This window comes from Puntigrus tetrazona, chromosome 17 (genome assembly GCF_018831695.1).
Source record: "Puntigrus tetrazona isolate hp1 chromosome 17, ASM1883169v1, whole genome shotgun sequence".
Lineage (NCBI taxonomy): Eukaryota > Metazoa > Chordata > Actinopteri > Cypriniformes > Cyprinidae > Puntigrus > Puntigrus tetrazona.
In genome coordinates this window covers 3,091,919-3,110,519 of record NC_056715.1, presented here as the reverse complement: position 1 = coordinate 3,110,519, position 18,601 = coordinate 3,091,919, and the positions used below count along the sequence as shown (strand labels likewise).

Genomic DNA, 18,601 nt, shown 5'->3' with positions numbered 1-18,601 from the left:
CAGCTTCTCGCACCGCCCAAGTTCACCATGATTCTCATGTTTCTTGTTTTGTACAACCTCTTTTTCGAGCCAAATGTCCAAGGTAATTACTCCTAAAGCGCTAACAGGCCGGTCTCTGGGTTATTATGGCTAGTTAATTAGCTTTGCACGGCTGACCAATGAAATCACCATAGAATGCTTTTCCAGTGATGTATGAGCCAGTCTTTGGTTTTCAACTAAAGGTTAATGGAAACGAGGCATCTGAGGCATTACACGCTGTCATCAAATCACTGACCAGCGACCACAGTGGCATTTTTCCATTGTTTTCTGAGCAAACGGCTGGTTAAATTTTACACTAATCTTACAACAATAGACAATGGAGGCGAAACAGTGAGGTCATCTTGTAGTCTGCCGTGCGTGCAATAAAACTAATTCCATCTAATTCACAGGATGTGAACGGCTGAGTATGGGCCCGTAGGGGAGGGGATGGTTATTTATTGAACATAAAACACATCCGAGAGATGGAGATAGAAACATCACAGTGTGACATTCTGACATTCATTAAAAAGGCAAGAAAAATGTCTGCCTGAAAAGCACTTACAAGGTATTAGTAAAGGGCAACTGAAGCACTTTTCTTTGAGATGGGCTGATATATTAGAGAGATGCTTGATGCTGATATGCTCTACCTGAACCTATATATATATATATATATATATATATATATATATATATATATATATATATATATATATATATATATATATAGGGTTCAGGTAGAGCATATCAGCATTAAGCAGAAAAACAACAATGGATAATTCAAGAAATCACACAAATTATTAAGATTCAAGGGTATGTAAACGTTTCATTTTTATAAATTCCTCTTTCTTATTCAGGACAGAACTAAATAAAACTAAATACACACAAAGGGTGTGTAAACTTATGAGCACACCTATACATATATATCGTTATACATACATACATAAATGAAAAATGTCTGTGTATATATATATATATACACACACACACACACATTCTTCATTTATTTATTTAGGTCACAGCTGTTAGTCTCTTACCTAGTTTGGAGTGTCCGAAGCAAAACACACAGCCGTCTGCTCCATTGACCACAGACTGGATGACCTCAGCCACAGTTCCTGCACAAACCTCTGCCTGCCAGGAAACAGAAAACAGCCAATCAAATTCATGCACTGCAATAATAAGGGTTAACTAAATATTAAATTAATTGATTTTTTGCAAAAAAAATATTGAAAAGTTTTTAAGCAAGCAAAACCTGAGGAGCACCAAGATGATGCACAGTATATTTTATAAAAGTGTCTTACTGCACTGGCAGATATTTTTACTTAATAGCAATGTTTTGCTAAAAGTATAAATATAAGTAACTTTTTTAAGTGCCTGCTAAATGAATAAATGTTAAATAAATGTTATTTTATTTAAAACACATTACTTTAAATTTAAATTCTTAAAATTGGGTTTCTTTGTTTGTTTTTGCTGTGTAAGCAACAATGACTTGTCAATATTTTATCAACTACCCAGTAATGCCTTGTGGTTGATAATCTTGTATATTCAAATCTCAGGAGGGTTGACATATAAGCAACTGCCATTTTGCCTTTAACCTTAATCTGCATTGTGAGGCACCTCAGGCTGCTCCAGAGGGACCGTCTGTTTATTAAGAGCTATGAAACAATCCATTTAATAACAGAAGTGAGAACAATTACACACGCCATGCTTAATGTTTAGCACAACCTTTAAAGTGAAGTTATTCCAAACCTTATTTTAAAGAATGTTGGTAATCAAATATGACTTCCAGAGTTTTTTTTTCCCATACTATTGAAGTCAATGGCTACTGTCAACTAGACACTAAAATATATATAACAGAAAAAACTTGTACAGGTTTGAAACAACTCAAGGTTGAATCAAGGTTGAAATCAGGACATCATTTTCATTGTAATATGATCTTTCTCTTAAAAACTAGCAACAATCGCTCACCTGTGAGGCATCGTGGGAGAAAGACGCGTCAAACGCGAACATCTTTGGAGGAACCTGGTTGGAGCTGCCACGTTTCTGAGTTTGATTCTGCTGTGAATTAACCGCTGGATCCATGATGGTCACTTGCTTCTTACGTGAATCGACCTTCAGGAAGGAGCTGGACTCTGCCGCGCTGGCAGGCGACGAAGGGCATACGCGTACCATCACTTTAACCTGCACAGAAACACAACATCCGCTCGGTAATGCAGCATATCAAAGTGTCATGTTGCAACCTCTCTGCGAGTAACACCACAACCAATGTTTCTGTGAGCAAAACAACAACATGCTGCTTGAGGGAGAACAAGCTTTCAAGTAGGTTTATAGCTTTGTCAAGGGCTGACGGATTGTGGAAAGTTTGCATCTCCTTTCCGAACATTTTTCCTTGCCATTTCAAGTGGTTTAGAACAGGTTTTTAACACTATAAACCCACAAAATTTAACAGGTTTATACCATTACTCATGTTTTTGACAAAACTGTGTGCGGTGATGCTTAGAGAGTTATTCATAACTCTTTAATATTTCACAGTCAAATATGTGAAGACAGCAGGCAGCATTAAACCTCAATAATGCTGCAAGAAGCAGGTGCAAGATTAAGAAGAAAAAGTACACCAAGTAACTTAAGCTAAAGTTTAGTTTCAAGAACTTGCATTTACAACAAAAAAAAAACAAAGAGAACAATTTTGAATCCAATGAGCATGCACAGCCTACAAAAAGTATTATATATATCCCAAATGTCTAGACTGCACATCCAACAAATGTTAGATAAATCTAATCCATAGCTGAACATTTGCTAGTTACTAGTCATTCTGCAACTACGTTTTAAGTGATGTAATCATCAAATGTAATATATGTACCCTTCCACATCATATACAAGCATATGATAGACATCAAGCCCTGTTTATAATGTGTCCTCAGTAAAACCATCATTGGCTGAATGTAATTACAGATTAGTGGACTAGATCACATAAGTGATTGTGTCCTGCATAAATCTTGGGTTTCCTGCAAGTCTTTTGTTTTGTAACATTATGTATTTACTGTTACCTTTGATCTCATTAGTGCATCTTTGCTAAAAAAACAAAGTATATATATATATATTCGCTATGCTGAAATAAATAGCCCAGGATGAAATGATGACCTATTGAATGCATCATCTCATTTATAAATGCCTCCCAGAAGTTAATGCTCCTTGGTTCTCTATAAACTGTGACTAATACGCTTTCTCTCTGAGTCCCTGCTTGTTATGGAGATACGGAAATATGGTCACAGAGCAGCTCAAGGGCCAGTTATAACATCTGTCACGCTGTGAAATGTAATTACTGAAATCAAAGCATTAAAGATTAAATTTCGAGTTAAGCACATATTCAAACATTTTTTTTCTGACCCTAGAACACAGCAGTTTAGCCCGTCTTCACAATGCAAAGCCAAAATCAAAGCAGCAGACATAATTACCATAGAAATACAATCTCGACGCCATATGGATTAGCAACTATAATACCATCATCATTACATTGATAGACATTCTGATAAAGCAGGAAAATTGCTTTTCTATTATTATTATTCAGGCATCTATTTGTTCTCACACACTGAGGTTATTGGTTCGTCTTTAGATGATTGTTTTAGTGCACAAAGATAATAAAAACCAGCATCTCTCAAGTATTTTTTTGTAATTTATGGATCAATAAAAGATCTGAGATCATATGTAGAGGAAATTTCCATGTCATTGCCTTTGGAAAGGCAACATAATCCTATAATACTTCAAATGGATTTCATAAGATCAATATATTAAAATGGCAAACTATTTCCATTTTTATTCAAATCAGAAATATACCTAGAATTAGACATTATGCATTTATTTCATTATTGGAATTAAATCGTTTAGATTAACATTCTATTTTTTAATTTTATATCATTTCTGAAACCTCATGATGATGTCTGTAATAGTTAATTGACATGGATTATTATTATTATTATTATTATTATTATTATTATTACTACACCAAATAATGTGTATGATGATTGCGCATTACACACAAATTAATTCATACATTATTTAACACGCCCTGCACAACCTGAAGATCCATTATCCCACTGAAGGAAAAAGCACACCAGATCATGATAGAGCCATGTAGAAATCCCTTCAGTGGGATCTCTTTGTCATGCTGGTAACATTGGAAGCCATCAGGACTGCCCAGGCTAAATTTTTCACTTCAGAGAATAAAACTTTCTTCCACCTTTCAATGTCCAATGTTTGCTCTCTTGCAAATTACAAACAGGCAAGTTTGTGTCATGGGAGAAGCCTTAAAAGATGTTTTCTGCCACGGCAAAGACAGCAAGACTTTTTGTCTTTGCCATCAAGAAATCATGACAGTGTTACTTCCTGAAAAACAATGACATAAAAGCAATATTTTTGTGCAGATTTGAACTTTTTAAGGCTATGGTCTTAAACTTTTGATCAGCTGATGAAAAGCCTACTTGAGTTTAAATGCACTTTTTTAAGAAATTGCCTATTTTCTTTTTGTTTCTTGGTTCTCTTTCTTCTTTTGGCATTTTGAAGCAGTACTTGCAACCTGGTTACGATCCACAAAATTAAATATGTAGCTTTTTACTGCAAACTTTGGTATCTTTGGTATCTAAAAAATCTGAGAAGTTGGGAACTACAAAGAACAAGTAGAAACTACATTTTTGCCTTTGCTGCATGACAACAGACTTCCAGGAATGCCATTATGGTGCGTTAAATATTTCATCCTGGTGTTATTTAATAGCAAAGTGAACAGTTTTTGCATATTCCACCTGAATTATGCATGAGATGCTTTGTTGAGGACACATCACACGCAACACTTCTGGACTAACCTGCTGAATATGTGCGCACAAATCAGGACAGCTCTTTTGTAGTCTGGGAAAAGAGGAACGCCTGACCTTTGACGCTGTAATGATACTGTCATTTCACGCAATGCCGCCTGTACATCACTCTAATCCACACGCCAGCATTTCTAGCAATGCAGCTACAGTAGATACAGTAGGACTTATCTATACAAGCCTCTGGTCTACTTTTGAGGTAAAGCTCCTCTCTGAGCCATGGTGATAAGTCTCAACACCAATAGCCTCAAACCGGCTCAGATCTAATAACGTGCTGGCAGACAGAATTTAATGAAACCCCTTTCTACACCCACAGTCCCTGCACTACAAAGAGCCATGTCTTTTTTCTGTTCCCTATAACCAATCCTCCCAGGTTTGTTTAGTCACGTCCGGCATCTCAAAACCCATTACCACAAATAGAATTTCTTCTGTTTGGTGATTTGCAACCCACTGTCTGCATTGAGCCTCTGATTTTCCGAAGCAGGGATAAGATCGCGGTAGGGGGGCTCATTAGGCAGCATATGCAGCAGGATGGAGGAGGAGGAGGTGGTGGTCTCTCTATGAGCTCTCAAGGCTCTTGTGGGTGAGAACAGTTTGGATAAAGCAGCACGACTAATTAAAGGAGATGCTCTCTTCTGGGTTATTACAGATCTTTAAGAACACTGGAGCGAGATCCAAACCCACATATTTACTCAGTGGTGCCCACATAGCTGCTATTTCTCATCATTACATTATAAAAAATGCATTCATGTCTAAATAAGATACAATGGCCCCATGTATTTGGAAACTTGAGTCACACTTCAAACGTGAATTGCACTGTATAAGTTAACTGTTATAAGTAAAATATATTATCTCTTATTTTTTAATTGACCATGCTTGCTATTACCTTTAATCAGATGGTCTCAACTTCTTGTTGAAGAAACATAACATTTGATGTAAGCTAACAAAAACAATTCAGTTCTTTTTAGTGAGTCAAACGCATTCAGCGCAATCAGTCAAGTCTGATTCACAAACAAATGACTCTAACGATCCGTTTATTTTAGAGAATCAAATACACGCAGTGCTACCAGACTAGTCAGTTTTATGAACTAACTCTTATGAGCCAGATCTTTTAAGCGAATCCAAAATAATGCAGATGCTTCTTTTAATGAGAAGTTAAAAAATACAAGTTACAGCCAGAATCATTTGACGAATCCATCCCTGAAATTAATCAATAGGAGCGGTATGAATAAACATCTGACCTCAAAAATAGGCTGCAACTAAAAATAATTACAACTTCCAGTTCAAAAAGCGAGGGAAGTTATCATTATCATTATCATTCATTTTCAGTTATGCCCACATCACGAATGAACATGTTTTGTGAATGAAAGAGTGAACGAATGAATGAAAAATAAACTTGTTTAGCTTGAGGTCACTTTCTGGCAAAAACAGCCTATTTGCACACTTATTGAGGATTTATTCATACATTACGATAACACAGGTTTATTGCTTACAATATTTATTTTGTTTCTATAAACATGCTATGGTTTGTTCCCGGATATTTACTGAAGAGTTTAGAAAAGAATGTCAAGATGAGATGAAATTTCAACACTTTTCATTTCAACGACTGATCGGATTTATATCATGGCATTTGTAGTATGGATGGAGGATGCACAGATCTTATCCAGTTACTTATATGTGCTTGCAGCCACGCAGAGAAAGCAAGCTTCATATTTTATAGTTGGCTGAAAGATCCTCTCTTGGATTACCCTGTAGAATCAATAAGCCTGCAGTTGATATGTCCATTATAATAGATAAGAGAACAACAGGACTTTATATCAGCCTTTAATCTGTTATCTTCCAGGCAGTGTCTGCAAGGTTTAATTAAAAAGACATTTACATGCAATATAAAGTTATGAATCATTCACTGGTGTTATATTTCCTCGCCGTGTAAACTGATATTCTGTTTTACACAGTTAAATTATCAAGGGAATTTTGTGATGAATATTTCAGACTATTGAATTCCCATGTTGCTGTGCTCACTCCGTGATGCCTGTAAGGTGTTTTCTTTAGCACCTCAGTTTTAGAGCGTGCTGTTAAAAATTGATTAGCTGGGGTCAGTGTCTGTACTGTCCAGAAGATTGATGAATCTGTCACACTCATGGGATTCCTATAAAACACAAGAAAAGTACTATACTTGATGAAATGGAAAGAGTCTCAAAATATAGACTTGCTTTGGTTTGTTAATCTCAAATGATACAAATTTAGCAACCAGACATGTTTGAAAGTCATCCATCAATTGCTTTATCAATAGCACGATATTGGAGATGCCCTTGGTATTTAATCTAGTCACACTGTCGTAAAACCCTGATGGTGCAAATGATGATCGCCTTGTGAACTGGTGCAAAACGGCAAGGCTGAGGATGAAAGGTCAACATCATTCACACGAACATTTAGAACGAGTTCCTAATAATATTCACATCATCATGGAAAAAGTGTCACATGTAAATTTGCCAGAGCGCAAAGCAAAATTTTATTTCAGATACTGTTTTTTAATTAGTTCTATTCATTGCAAATACGATTGATATATCTGTCTTTTATCCCCATCTCAAAGCCAATCATTTTCTGTGGGAGCCACAAAAGCAGCCATATAGAGCATCTACACACATCAATATCTTATCGCATAATGTTCTTATATCCAAAGGCCACTGTTACAGCCTTGTCCCTTGAGAAAGGTGACATTTTTCTGCTGCAAATGCCAGAATTTGCATTGCCCACCATCCTGCTTATATTCCGGTTGACTGGATAGCGACTCATTTTAGTCTGCCAGAGCAACGCACAACATGCAGCCTAAATGTGGGTGTTGTTTGCAGATGAACTCAAGCTGTTCCAATGCAAGATGACTCTTTATGAACTCGCCGAAAATTCTCGATAACAACTCACCATGTGGTTAATAATGAGTCTCTCAAAATTAGCTTTCAAAAGTCACAATTTTGTTAGACAGAAAATGCTTTAGACGAATCCACAGCCATATGAGATGATTCTGTTTGGTGAGACTTTTTGGGAGGTGCCATAACAAGATATCATGACCCGTATCAAGACCAAACACAGATGAATATCCCCTATCCTCTGATGTCTGAGAGGAATGCCAGATATGCTGGTTTCTCTGCGATGCACTGAAGATCAGGATCAACTTTCACCGCGCGGGGCTCCTCCGCTGTCAGCGCTCGCACCAATGCATGCGTTTGATGGATTTTGTCTGTACCAGAGCTTACTAGGGTGGTTTTAAATAGAAAAACAACAAACTGACAGAGAAACCAGTGATGCGGACGGTGTGCTGACTGAGCATGTAAATTGATAAAGGAATGCAGCCCTAAAGACAGGACAGAGAGACAGACAGAGTGACAAGGGGCTGAAGACTTTCCATTATGTTTTGTAGAGGGTACTGAAATTGCTTTTGCAGTGTATAATGATGCTGGTTTACTAGAGATTCAACTGAATGGTTTTCTGATTTTCTGATTTGGATGAGTACAACCAACCACTCTGGAAACAGACTGAGGGTTATAAAAAAGGTGAAAGTAACCAGGATGGCCGAGTGGTTAAGGCGTTGGCCTTAAGATCCAATGGACTAATGTCCTCGTGGGTTCGAACCCCACTCCTGGTAAATCAATGAAGTCTCAAACCGAAAGAGATGTTCTTTATGAAAATTAAGACTCAACCATGCCTTCCTAAAAGGCCTTGTTTAAACGCTGTAGTGTTGTTGCCAGTGCCATTTTATGGAGATGCTGTGTTTCATTGTGAAAGTGAAACTACTTTGAGACATCAATAATGTATAGTTTGGGGAAAATAATTTAAGTGTTTTTTAAAGGGTTCATAATGCAGCTCAGTTACCAGGATGGCCGAGTGGTTAAGGCGTTGAACTTAAGATCCAATGGATAAATGTCCTCGTGGGTTCAAATCCCACTCCTGGTAGATCAATGTGGTATTTAGATTTCCAAATGTTTACGCAAAGAAAGAAAGCAGAACTATTTTCACTGTAGTGTTGATGCTAGTGCCATGTTCTGGAGATGCTGTGTTTCATTATGAAAAATGGAACTACTTTGGGGCATAGAGGAACAACAATTTGCAGTCTGGGTTTTTGAACCTTAAACCACATAAACACATAGCATTACACCAAATACTAAAAATAATGTTCTTTTTAGCAAAGCAATATCACCTCTTTAAGTACCTGTAAATGGAACAAAGAGTTTTTGGTATGGAATAGTTAACAAATTGTCTGAGTGGGATTTAAGATCTAACAGACAAAAGTCCAAAAGTTCAAACACCACTCCTGATGATTCAACTGTTTTAAAAACACTACAGAAATGTAGTTGTACAGTATGTGGTTGTGTTACAAACAAATCAGTTTATCAAAACTGGTTTCTAAGTACCTGCATAAGGAACAAAGGGTTACTTTGCATCACAAATCAGAGTGTGGTTGAGGTGATAGTAGAACTGTCACAATCATCAGCTGAAGTGTCCATCAGCCCCGCCTGAACATTTCCATGCCTTTTTTTCTTTCTAGTCTTGCTTTGCTTATGCTTTGACTTCTAGTGCCTGACCTCAACATTGCCTGTTTTGTGAATTACCCTTTTGTCTTGCCTTGTGTGCTGTTGTTTGTTGGTGTTTTCGAAGCCCACTCCTGGAAGTTCAATGTAAATTTCCAGAAGAATACAGCAATGTTGCATTGAGGATGGAATTGAGGTATTTGATTAAAGATCCAATGATGTTCTTGACAATATTGTGTTTTGGTTATCAAGTTGTTGAATATAACTGCTACTTTTTATCAACAACAGTTTTATGAATCAGCCAGGTCAGATGAGAATAACACCAAATAATCTAGAATGTCAGATCAAAGGTCTAATTTCTTCTGCATTCATGCAATTTAAACCACTCCTCACCTGCATCTCTACTGCGGCAGAACACTTTCACCTGTTATATCTACATGTATTCTGCAGGCAACATTGTCTTGCATCCGCCCCATATGTTCTCTCATGCTGCCAAAGCACAAATCTCATGCCTATTTCTCAGCTAGTCATTTTTGATGCCTGCACCACAAAATTAAAACTGAAGCCACTTTTATTATGTTCTGTTAACAATTCATTATCATTTTGGCCCATGGACCAAATGATTTTTGGGCATCAAAATGGAATCCATATGGATCTCCTGTAACCACCTTTTGAGGGAGCCTTTTAATTTAGTTATAATAAAATGTGTCTGTTTGCCTCCCTTTTGCTGCTCATTTGGTTCTGCTGTCCAGTTAATGAGCTCACCTATGAGCTCTGAACAAGATTTTGAGAATCTGTTACAGAAGCATGGTGCTAGACCAGGATGGCTAAGCGGTCAAGTTGTTGCACTTAACAGACCTTGTCCTTGTGATATTGAATCCCGCTCCTGGTAGCAAAGACTTAATTGTGAATGACAAACAACATATTGAGAGGATCAGACACAGGATCAGGATGGCCAACTGGTAAGGTGTTAGACTTAAGATCCAATGGACAAATGTCAAACCACAGGGTGAGCTGGGGCCTCTTTCATAAAACAAATTTACCAAATAAGCCAGGCTTATTTCTTTTACCCTGCTGAATAAGCTAAAAAAAACAATAAATAAAAGTAGCATGTTCTTTGTTAATCTGTTCAGCTTGCTAAAGCATTTCTATATGTTCATACAGTATGTTGATGAGAAACAGATTTAATGAGAGTAAAGCTAATAAAAAAGAGTTAAATGCAGACATTTTGCTACATTATTAAAGATTGTACCTTGCCCATGCCAGGAGTGTCTTTGACTTTGTTGACCGCCCGTAAGAGACAGGGTGGAGCAGGGGGCGGAGACACCTGCAGGATGCCGCTGAAGTTGGTGGGAAAGAGCGGTGGATCACTTGCCACAGGGGGTGCAGGGCGCTGCTTCTTCTTCTTGGAAGACAGATTCAATTTCTGGGCAGCCCTGAGGATAAACAAACATTAGCAAAGTTAAAACTAGAACAGATGTGTATGTGTGCACAAGCGCGGCAATCCCTCGGCTGTTTACATTAATTTTGAGTTTTCGTTTGTTTAGGGAAAGTGTTGTGTATTGCTTAAAATACAGCTTGTAACAATGCAGACCAAAACTGATTTCATGAGCAAACAAATGAAACTGTACAGTTTACGTTTTCCAGTGAATTTCTTGTGTCCATCTCAAAACAGACTGATGAAGATTTGTCGTTAACTGCTCTTTTAAGCCATTACGTGCATGTCACAGCCAATCAGCAGAGAAAAGAGACATCTGTAAGGTCTTTAATGCCACAACAATAGCATTCCTTTGCTGCTGAACTCTCACAGAGAATTTTCTGAACTTTCTCAGGAGAGAACAACAGAGAGAAAGAGCAGAAAGAAGAGCACACCGAGTGGTAAAGGCGTTGGACTTAAGATCCAATGGGCATATGTCCTTGTGGGTTCAAACCCCACTCCTGGTAGGCTGTTCAGAACAGTTTTAAGCTGTTTTAGAAAGTGGTTGTCTGTGCTACCAGTTCTACTGAACTCGAACTTTGTCCTTACAAATTGTAGAGCTCTATGCCCCAAGAAATCACATACACTGTAACAACTAAAGTAACTGAGTAATTAAATACAGACATGTGTAGGGACCCCAAAAATATATCATGTGTTTAATACTATGTCAGAAACAATACCAAGTATTAATGTATTTTATTATTTTTTTTTATTTGGAAAAAAAATAGCAAATAACAAAAATAGTTGTGTTCAGGTTGTGTCCAATAGAAAAGTGTGTTCAATGTAGGTATACTAACGCAAGCCAATGACGTTACGTTACAACTTGACGTTACGTCATGGCGTGAGTCACGTAATGAGAAAAAAGGTATGGCACGTGGCGTGAGTGTGGGCTTCCATCAAGATCTGTCGTCACGGAAAAGTTTGTCATTCGTTTGGAGACTGTTGTATTTGCCGAAATATAAGGCCCAAAGCGTGTCGTGACGATTCTTGTTTTGTTTTATGTCATTATTTAAAGTGCATCTACCGCGAGTCATCACTTAAATATGCCGTGTGTGAAGCTGGTCTAGCGGCCATAGAGACAGTTAAATAGGAACTGTCTTTGCGAAGTAACCAAACTTCTTGGTGCGTGAGGAGTGAGGAGAGTTGTGTGCTTCGTCGCTGGAAGTGGATCGGTTGCGTTCATCGCGTGTTCTCGACGGATCGTGACAGGACGCGGAGTGCGTGAGGAACAGGATTGTTTCACTGATTTTCATCAGAAGAACGTAAGTGATTTGTTTCCGTGAAGGATTATTTTGAATTCATCGTTTGTTTAAAGTGTATTAACGAACCGGGCCCCAACGTTTACGATCGATCGAACATTTCCACTGTTTGACTTATTTGCGTATGTTTTGAATTGATTTGCATATGTGTAGCTACTGTGTCTATAGCACTAGCATACTGAGTTTTCTCAACGGTGATCTGGAAAGAGTTTTTTGTGCTCTTTATTTTGGTATTTGAATATCTACCATCTCAGAACACAGAAAGGGATTGTTTTGGTTTTCTTTATTGTCTGATTAAATCTGATGATAAATCTTTGTTATTCTTTTTCTTTACCTCTTTACAAATTTGTCTTTCATTGAATCTGGCAAGTTAATATATTGGCGAATCGAAAACTGAGTTTATATAAATCTAAAAAGGGAAAAAATGGAAATTGTTTAATTGAGTTTGTGTAGGGGAAAGAAATAACTTTAAAGCTTAAATTTTGAAATTAAACACAGGGAAAGAGAAAAATACCAGCCTAATTCACCATCTAATTGTCGGGGGTTACATTTTTGGAGGCACCACTGGGATCATTTTTTTCCAATCAAAGAATTGATTTCCCCCCCCCTGTACTAGTTACTTGCTTTGACTTTCACAATTATGGACCTGGCTAAGACTGTTGAGTGGAGCAGAGGAGAGAATGCAAATCTCTCACGTGCCATTATTTTGAGCAACGTTCTTTTAGGCACTAGTGATGACACTATTCAAAAAGTGCTAAATACCGTAAAAGTATTTGGACGCACAGGAATAAGTGGTCGCCATGGTGACGTAACTGGCAGATGGCTGTTTATTCTAGTGGAGGCCAGTGCTGACCTAGAACCTGATGTTATCCCTCCTGAGATAGGTATAGAAAATGAAGCTGGATCCTGGAGTGTCAACTTAGTGGGCAGCCTAGTAGCTTGGGCTCCTGCCTCTGAAGGTGATCCTTTCCAGCTCAAGCTGCAAGCATTGTTGCAACAAGAGGGCAAATTTATGGATGAGGTTAAGGCCATGATTATGGGAAAGCAGTCTCCCAAGTTCGATTTCAGTATGGATCTTGTTGATGCCATAGGCAAATTAGTAGATCGGTGTAACCAAGTTTCCAGTGATAGTCCTGGGTACAGAAAACTGAGGTTGTTTTATGGGTTGAAACCTGTCTCTCCAGGTAAAGAAGAGTATGAAAGCTGGATGGAACAGGCCGTTCAAATGATTAGTGAATGGCAGTGCTCAGAAGCTGCAAAGAAGCAACGCATTGTAGAGACAGTTTGCAAGGTCCTGCTGCTGATATAGTTAGGTTTTTAAAAGTGACTACTCCATCTGCGACTGCAAATGAGTACTTAGATGCTCTTGATACTGCATGGAACTACTGAGAGTGGGCCTGATCTTATGGCTAGATTTCGTCACACCTACCAGGAAAGTGTAGAGAAGCTTTCAGCTTTCTTGTACCGTTTAGATAAACTTCTCCATCGAGCCTTGTTGAAGGGTGGGATTGATGCAGTCAGTATAAATAAAGCCAGAATGGAACAGCTAATTAAGGGAGCACTTACCAACGACATGGTTGCCTTGCGAATCCGAATGACTCACACTTTGCAGAGTCCCCCATCTTTTCCACAGTGAGGAAGAACACTGGGTAGCCGCAAGGGAAAATGTCAAAGCTTCTGTTGCTACTGTTGTCTCTCCCCAGGCATCTGTTCCATCTGAATTACAGAACTTGAAGAAGGAAGTTAAAGAGCTGTCTACCCAGGTGATTCAGCTGTTGAACTTGGCTACTTTGCCTTGTGCTTCTGATTGTAATCCTCAGAAAATACCCAGTAAACGCTCTGAGGGTGTAACGGATAACTCAAAAAAAGCTCAGTCCCACTCAGTCCCCTGTGCCTATGATCTTTTGCTACAAATGTGGTGAAGATGGACATAAGAAATGGGAGTGCAAAGCACCTGAGGACCTCAGAAAAGTGAATCAGAAGCTAATAAAGATGCAGCGCCTGCAGGGAAACTGGGCAGGAGCTCAGTGAAGGAACGGCACGAGGCTCCTGAGAAAACACATTCCACTTGTGATTCGTTCATACTTGATGTGGAAAATTCAAAATTGCCTGAGGGGTTAGTAGGACCCATCTCCGAAGTGCCTGTCCAGATAGAAGGCATCTACGCCAAAGCCTACACCTTCTTGACAGTGGTTCACAGGTTACTCTATTATATCGTAGATTTTATAATACTTATCTTAAACATTTTGATCTTCAGCCTGTGGAGAACCTTGAGATTTGGGGACTAAGTTCACATAAATACCCTTATGATGGATACTTGCCCCTTAGATTGGAGTTTACGGAAAGTGTTGCTGGAGTGCATCAAGTGATTGATACGCTTGCCATTGTATGCCCTGACCCGGTGAAACGGGAAGGAATAGCTATTTTGCTCGGGACCAACACTAGCTTAGTGAGGAAATTGCTTGAGTCTTGTCGTGAACACGCTGGGGAGAGTTTTTTGAATGTGCTGACCTTACATCCTGTAATCAGAGAGGCATATGAGACTATTCAACAAACGGATGTTTCACAGGATGACCCCGACAAGCATGGAACCGTTTGGTTCGTGAAGTCTAACACTGTTGTTTGACACCAAATCAAGTTTTGCAACATCCGTGTCTGCTAAAGTTTCCTGATCAGATGACTGAATCTCTAATGCTAGTAGACAGAGCAGTGTTGGGTGATACAAGCTCTGATGCTCTGGAGGTGAGGCCTGAACTTCATTCAGCATCTGTTGTCTCCAGTCGCAGAGTCACAGTGACCGTGCGGAACATATCTGCAAAAGACTTCTTGGTGAAGCGAGGAACACCCCTTGCCCATGTTTTTTCCAGTCTCCTTAATGCCAGAGCAAAATACTCTGACAGTTGAATCTTTCAATTTTGCTGATTCTCCAATGCCAGAGGTAGCAAAAGAAAGATTGTGTGAAAAAATGATGCACAGAAAGGAAGTGTCCTCTTTACATGAGTGAGTTGTGGGTTGTTCAAAAAGAAATAAGTTGTTATTCAAGAAATAAGTTTGAATGCTCGCCGTCTTGCCCCTGCTGACTTTGAAGATGTCCGATTGCACTTACAAGAACTGCAGAGTAGTGGCCTTTATGCATTGCCCATCGTTGTGGTGCGTAAAAAGTCTGGGGAAGTTAGAATGTGTGTGGACTATCGGACTCTCAACCAACGGACTGTACCAGACCAGTATACTGTGCCCTACATTGAGGTTGCTTTCATCAGTCGTAGCCCTTCCCCTTCAGAGAGAAAATATCCAGCCCATAAACTGGAATTCTTAGCTTTAAAGTGGGCTGTTGTGGATCGACGGCATGACTAAAGTCAGCACGACTTGATGCGATGGGTCACTGTTGGCTGTCTGCATTGACCACCTACAATTTCAGCTTGCAATATAGACCAGGTCGCAAGAATGTTGATGAATGTTGAATGTTGATAGCTATCTAATCTTATCAAGTTAATATATTGGCAAATCGAAAACTGAGTTTATATAAATCTAAAAAGGGAAATAATGGAAATTGTTTAGAGTTTGTGTAGGGGGAAAGTAATAACTTAAACCTTAAATTTTGAAATTAAACAAAGGGAAAGAGGAAAATACCAGCCTAATTCACCATCTAATTGTCAAATATTAAATTATCCCCTTGGGGTAAGAGAAGGGTTACACATGTACTCGTGGATATCAAGTGAAATCCTTGTGTATTTAGTGCTTGAAGAGATATTCAGAATGGCTTTGACTTGGGAGCGGAAGAAGTGAGAGTTGATTGATTCTTATCGTGGTCTCGTAGCCTGTTAGAGACTGTTTCAATTGGCTCTTAGAGAAGTATTGATCAATGAGTCCAGCATTTTCACTCGACCTAACATGTCTGTGCAAAGGCTTATCACAGCCTCATTTAGACTTCCTCTGGATCAGGGATCGAATAATGGAGGCTAAAATTGCAGTTTAAAAACCGAAACACCTCAGGTGCTCAGAAATGAAGAGACAAGGATTTTGGTGCAGGGATGAAAGAGGTTTGTTTATTTGTTGCTGGGGACATATTTTTCCAGGCCCTAATCTGATTATTTAAGAATGTCTTAGGAGTCATGATTATGGCATCTCAAGAATTATGATTGCTTGCCTCTAAAAAATAAATAAATAAAAGGATAGATAAATGTGTTCCCTTTAAGCCTAAATGGTTTCAGTCTCCTCACGCTAAAAATGTTTTTCATAATGGGTTTTAGATAGCAAAAACAATTCAATTTACACCTATAATTATGGCCATAACAGAACACAAATAAAGTGCCAATCAATGCTTATCTTAAACATGTGCTTTGATTCGCTTTCTTTCACTGTTATGAACAAAATTTGAGATGTGAACATTTTAGATAGGGAAAAAGTACAATATTTTTCCTTATGCCAAAAATTATTAGGATATTAAGTAAAAATCATATTCCATGGAGATATTTGGTAAATTTTCTATCGTAAATATATCAATACATAATTTTTTATTTGTAATATGCATTGCTAAGAATTTAATTTGAACAACTTTAAAGGCGATTTTCTCAATACTTCGACATTTTTAAATCGTTGTATCTCAGCCAAATGTATTCATTATCTGGTTTATTGCCATTGAAGCTGTAATGGCATTATGAAGGAAACAAACAAAAAGCCTAGTAGAATTATTAGTTTCAATTTTTTTTTTTTTTATTTATATCAAAGTTAGGATTTTTTCCCTTTTTCTATTTAAAAAATATTAAAAACCTTTTTTTGCATAGACTGTCTCAATACAATATTTTCAAGTCATTAGTAAAACCGAAAAAAAGAGAAAGGTTAACCAGCTATACCAAAAAGACCATGCTGGTCGACAACAGCAGGCTACAGTAGCCCACCTACCAGATGTGCTCTAACTAGCCTTGAAATTCATGCTGGTCTAAGCAGGTCTTTTAAGCAGGAAAGACAATTAGGCTGCTCTTTCTGTTTGGGTGCACATTTTAAAGGTCTTGGTAGCGCGTCTGGCAGCGGTGCTTTAATGAACTGTACAAAGCTAGAAAAATAAGAGATACTGCACGTAACATGACAGGGCAGATCTACACTCTTCAACACAGACATCATCACAAACTCCCTCCCAAGGGATGCACAAGATGGATCTCAGATTAGCAGAAAGAAAATATCAGTTATTTCACTTTGCAGTAGTATTACCTTCAGGCACAATCATTCATTTTGAAGCTCTCCAACTTTGCCAACCTGTGCAAATCTATTCAAGGTCAAAGACATAGACAGGAGAGAAAAATAGCTCACAGTGCATCTATGGTAGCCCTGGTCTCCTGGCACTAAAATCACTTCACATCGTATAGAAATACACCTTCAGCCTTTGGCTATTGTAGAAAAGCTTGAGTGCTGTGGTTCAGACCTATTATTTGATAAATATTTTGCAAACTGATCATATTTCTGTTGAGAGGACGGGAGAGAAGTGGTTACTGTAAGGGAAAAAATTGAGGCAATAATAATAAACACCCTGGCAGATAAGAGCAGGTGAAAATATAGCTGGAAGTAATAATAACACTGTGTTTGTGTATAAATCAGGTCTAGAGATACAGTTACTGTGCTAGCTATGAAATCATCAGACTGAGCACTATAGATGCCAACGGTATGAGCAAACCTCCTCAGAAACCAGACAAATTATCACCTGGATTCATTGTCATGGATATGACGTGTGTGTTTGTGTGTAAAACTTGTGCGTAACCCCCTAAGGGTTGTGACAAAGCACATGGCTGTGCTCCAAGACAATGTGTGAAGTGCAAACTGAGGTAATTATTGTGACACTCATTAATGTCAGGAAAACAGTTTTCTTTCTCACAAACACTCTGACCGAAACCTTAATGAGCTGGCAAGGAAAGTCTTGTAAAGTTAGACGCAAACTGTTGTTTCCACCATGTGCTTTTAATTCGAGCCCTCTTGTCCTACATAAATAAACATGTCGTATTGTTGGTTGTTACCTGCCAGACCTGTTGAGAATAGATGGAGATTATTCTCGTTAAAAGCCAAAACACGTCAACAGAGAAATTGTATGAAAATTAGGAGGACACTTTGCTGGAATTGGCTTGAACCAAACTGAGGCGAGATGTGAATGTGTTATTTTGCAGAGGCGTTAATGAGATTTCCCTAAATAGCTTCTTAAAGGAACACTCTGATTTAGAAAACAGACAACATCTCTCCTTCTAATCATCATCTCCAGAAAGTACAACTTGCATAATCCTTAAGCCGCCCTACCCATATAAGCACATAATGCAAATTAGAAACACAAACTAAAACAATTTATCCATGCAATTAAACCACAGTCACAAATATATAAACAATAAACTGTCCAAAACTCACTGTCGTGATGCTAGAGAGCTCTGGGTGGTTGCCATGGCATGACCATGAATTTGCTAAGATCTTCTGTTTGTCAGCATG

At 38.3% G+C, this 18,601-nt stretch overlaps 1 protein-coding gene and 2 non-coding genes across 5 annotated transcripts in view; 2 read left to right on the top strand and 1 right to left on the bottom strand.

The window, feature by feature from the left end:
* kif26ba (kinesin family member 26Ba) overlaps window positions 1-18,601 on the bottom strand; it is a 91,257-nt gene that overhangs the window by 15,701 nt on the left and 56,955 nt on the right. For all 3 annotated transcript variants that reach the window (XM_043262758.1, XM_043262759.1, XM_043262760.1), the window contains exons 5-7: window positions 10,656-10,839; window positions 1,984-2,196; window positions 1,053-1,146 (exon numbers count right to left, since the gene is read on the bottom strand). In XM_043262758.1, the coding sequence (XP_043118693.1) occupies window positions 1,053-1,146; window positions 1,984-2,196; window positions 10,656-10,839 (491 nt within the window). The remainder of the gene's footprint in view (window positions 1-1,052; window positions 1,147-1,983; window positions 2,197-10,655; window positions 10,840-18,601) is intronic.
* Window positions 8,438-8,520, top strand: trnal-uaa. The gene has a single exon. It is a non-coding gene; the product is annotated as a tRNA-Leu (tRNA).
* trnal-uaa lies at window positions 8,746-8,828 on the top strand. The gene has a single exon. It is a non-coding gene; the product is annotated as a tRNA-Leu (tRNA).